The sequence below is a fragment of the Sapajus apella genome, unplaced genomic scaffold (assembly GCF_009761245.1).
Source record: "Sapajus apella isolate SASKATOON/1434 unplaced genomic scaffold, GSC_monkey_1.0 scaffold126, whole genome shotgun sequence".
NCBI classification, from domain to species: domain Eukaryota; kingdom Metazoa; phylum Chordata; class Mammalia; order Primates; family Cebidae; genus Sapajus; species Sapajus apella.
The window spans coordinates 716,282-719,420 of NW_022437066.1; the positions used below are offsets into that span (position 1 = coordinate 716,282).

Here is a 3,139-nt window from a genome sequence, read left to right on the forward strand (position 1 = left end):
GCAGGGCAGGGACAGGTTTGGGGGTACACGCTGGTCCTGGGGTCTGAAGCAGCGCAGGGACAGGTTTGGGGGTACACGCTGGTCCTGGGGTCTGACAGCAGCCGCCACTGAGGCTTGGAACGGAGAACGGGTGCTCAGGTCACAGTGTGCCTGTGGACTCAAGATTAAACCCGCTGGCTCCTGCTGCTGCCCCCACACTCCATGAGCTGTGGGCTCCCTCACCTCAGCAAAATCCGCCAGGCCTCATGGTCCACTTTGGCCCTGCCAGAACCAGGTCAATCAAGAAGTGCTTCCCGGAGGAGGGGGCCTAGGAGGATCTGAAGGGATATGTAGGGAGGAAACGCGGCTTAATTGGGAGACTGGGCTGCCCTCCGAGAGTCCTGGAGAGCTGTTGGGGCCCAGCCAGGCAGGCGGCCCCTTCTCCAGCATCGTTGAGTTGTGTCTGGTAGCTTGTCCACCAGACAGAAAGTCACTCCTTTCTGGCACCAGGGAAAGGCTGTGGGGGCCCTGGGATGGGGACAGTCCTCAGCAAAGTGGTCTCCAGCCTCAGTGAGGGACTCCAGCTAGAGCATGGGGGCGGCAGAGAAGTCCTCAGAGCCCCTTCTGCCCAAGGGAAACAGACCTTTTTTTCCCTGGGCCGCTTGGGGATAAACCGTGCTCTCAAAGGAATGTTCCTCAGACTTTGGGTGGCCAAAGGGAAAGTCAAGCCAAAAAATCAAAATGTCAAGTCACCAAGAACATGGTCTTAGTGAGCGGGCAGCGGGCATTGGAGCACTGGCCCTCTGGCCCTGTGTAGGGATGCCACCCTGTGCCGGCCTCCCCCACCCGCCCTGGCTGCCGGCTGCTGCTGACCCCAGACTTGGAAGTATCTGCCTCCCAGCAGGGAGGGGAGAGGCTTCCAGAACCCCTACTGCACCCCAGCCACTGCTCGTTTTTGTCTCTTTCAGACGACACCCCCATTCGTACCTGGTTCCCCAAGGAAAATCTTTTCAGCTTCCAGACGGCAACCACAACTATGCAAGCGTGAGTTTTGTCCCCACGGCTCGGGGTCGGGCCGGGGGGCGTTTTTCTGCTGCTCAGGAAGCAATGCTTTTTCCCAGCCTCTGGGCCTACCAGGGAAGGCTGCTTCTGAACAGCCTCACGTACCTGTGCTGTGCCAGGCCTGCCAGGGCGTCAGGGCTGGCTGCTCTTTCCCCTCCCATGGCCGGTGCCCAGCTCCCCCCCAGTCCTCTGGTCTGGGGACCTGGCCCAGGGCTGCAGCTGACACAGCTGTCAGTGGGGTGTGGGATGTGGTGTGGCTCTCCTGCTCCCATCCCCACTCCTCAGCCTGTGTCCACCCTCCCTGAACCCCAAACAGAAGCCTACTTCTGTTTCATATGTGCCAAAGATAATCAGAGTTTTGGGGTCCCCCGGGGACCTGCTCTCCCCTGCCTTGCCGTACATCTCGGTTTTCTGTTCTGGGGTTCCTTCTGGGAAAGTTCCCTTTGCTGCAGTGGCTCCCACACATTGCCCTGGGGAGCCCACCCCACTCCTGGCCTCAGGCTGCCTAGTCTCAGCACCTGGTGGCATGGGCTGCAGTGACCTCAGCTTCCGTTACCCATTCAGGGCTGGCCGGCGGTGTAGCTAGCGTTCTGCTGGTGGCTGGGGTACCTGTGAGGGACCTGTTGGGTCACTGACGAGAAGGGGGCTGCAGGGGCTGGGTGGGGGCTGAGGGGAGGCCCAGGGTTGAGCTCACTGTGTCTTCTCTCTCACGCCATCCCATCTGGCCCCGGCTTCAGCATCTCGTAAGTACTCGTATGACTTGGTGCCTAAGGGCGCAGCTGTTGTCCCTGGGGGAGACCCTCCCGCCCCCAAATAGGTTTGGGTAGGCCAGGGACCTGGGTCTCAAGGGAGTGCTGCTCTCTGTGGACCTGGCTGCCAGCGGGCACCACGGTTGCAGCAGGGCCTGACGGGAGCTGGGCCTCGACAGGTGAGGCAGGCTGGGACTCCTCTGCCCAGCCCCGTGCCCCGGACGCCCTGCTGGACCCTCTGCTTGCACCACTGTCCCCATGTCTGTGTCCCTCCTGCCTCTGGCCAAGGGCAGTGCTGACTCGCGGTGGTTTCCCAGGGTGTTCAGGGGCTACGCGGAGAGGAAGCGCCGGAAACGGGAGAATGATTCCGCGTCTGTAATCCAGAGGTAGGGCCTGCCAGCCACTCGCCACCAGGGTCCACCTCTGGTCTGTGCTGGCCTGGCCTGGGCCCCCTCGGCCCTGGCAGACCTGATGGGGGAAGGGTGGTGGCGACCACTGGCCTGGCCCTGCTCTGGGGACGTGGCAGGCAGGAGAGGCCGTGTGGCCCAGGCTGCAGGAAAGCGTCCCACCCTCAGTCCTGCATTCTGAGGGCACGTGTCTCTTCCTGGGCTGGGGCCAGCGGCAAGGCCCCCCTCCCCTACTCCAACCACAGAGATGTGTCTGGGAAGCTTTTTTGCCTGTTTTGGATGTTGGGCCTTGGCAGGGTCCAAAGTTTGGTGGAGGACCTGGCCCTGAGGTGCCCCAGGGACACAGAGGAGGGGAGGGGCTCCTGCAGGCCCCCAGCCGACCAGGGGGTGGTGCGGACAGGAGCCCCAGCCTGCTCAGTGCAGGCAGGCTGGATCCTCAGCCACATGGGCGTGGAGGCTCAGGGTCTGAAGGTCAGAGCCTGGGAATGCGGCTCCGGAGGAGGCTTGATCCAGAGGGCCAGACACTGCGCCTTTGTTCTGGAGGCAAAGGGGAGCCCTGGAAGGGTCTCACGGGGAGAGCACTGGCCGGGATTTGCCTTTGGGTGGGCGGTGGTGCCAGGAGCCAAGGAGAGCATTGGCTTGCCACCCCGAAGGGGTGAGAGCATAGAGCCCTGGCCCAACAGGGACTAGGTGGGCGGGGGCTGCCGCCACCCTCGCACGGCCCTCTTCAGCCCCGCGCTTCCTTCCCCAGGAACTTCCGCAAACACTTGCGCATGGTCGGCAGCAGGAGGGTGAAGGCCCAGAGTAAGATCCCGCGGGGCGGGGGTGGGGGGCGGCAATGTGCTTGGCCGGTTGGGGCTTTGCGTGCTGCCAGCTGCGCTGAGAACGTCCCCAGGCCCTGACCCCTGCCGTGCCCTGACCCCTGCCGTGCCCTGACCCCTG

The 3,139-nt window shown here is 63.4% G+C and overlaps 1 protein-coding gene across 1 annotated transcript in view; it reads left to right on the plus strand.

Moving 5' to 3' along the window:
- NSMF (NMDA receptor synaptonuclear signaling and neuronal migration factor) overlaps nt 1-3,139 on the plus strand; it is a 12,276-nt gene that overhangs the window by 2,053 nt on the left and 7,084 nt on the right. The window contains exons 4-7 of the mRNA XM_032261866.1: nt 948-1,023; nt 1,779-1,784; nt 2,108-2,176; nt 2,949-3,092. Of these exons, the coding sequence (XP_032117757.1) occupies nt 948-1,023; nt 1,779-1,784; nt 2,108-2,176; nt 2,949-3,092 (295 nt within the window). The remainder of the gene's footprint in view (nt 1-947; nt 1,024-1,778; nt 1,785-2,107; nt 2,177-2,948; nt 3,093-3,139) is intronic.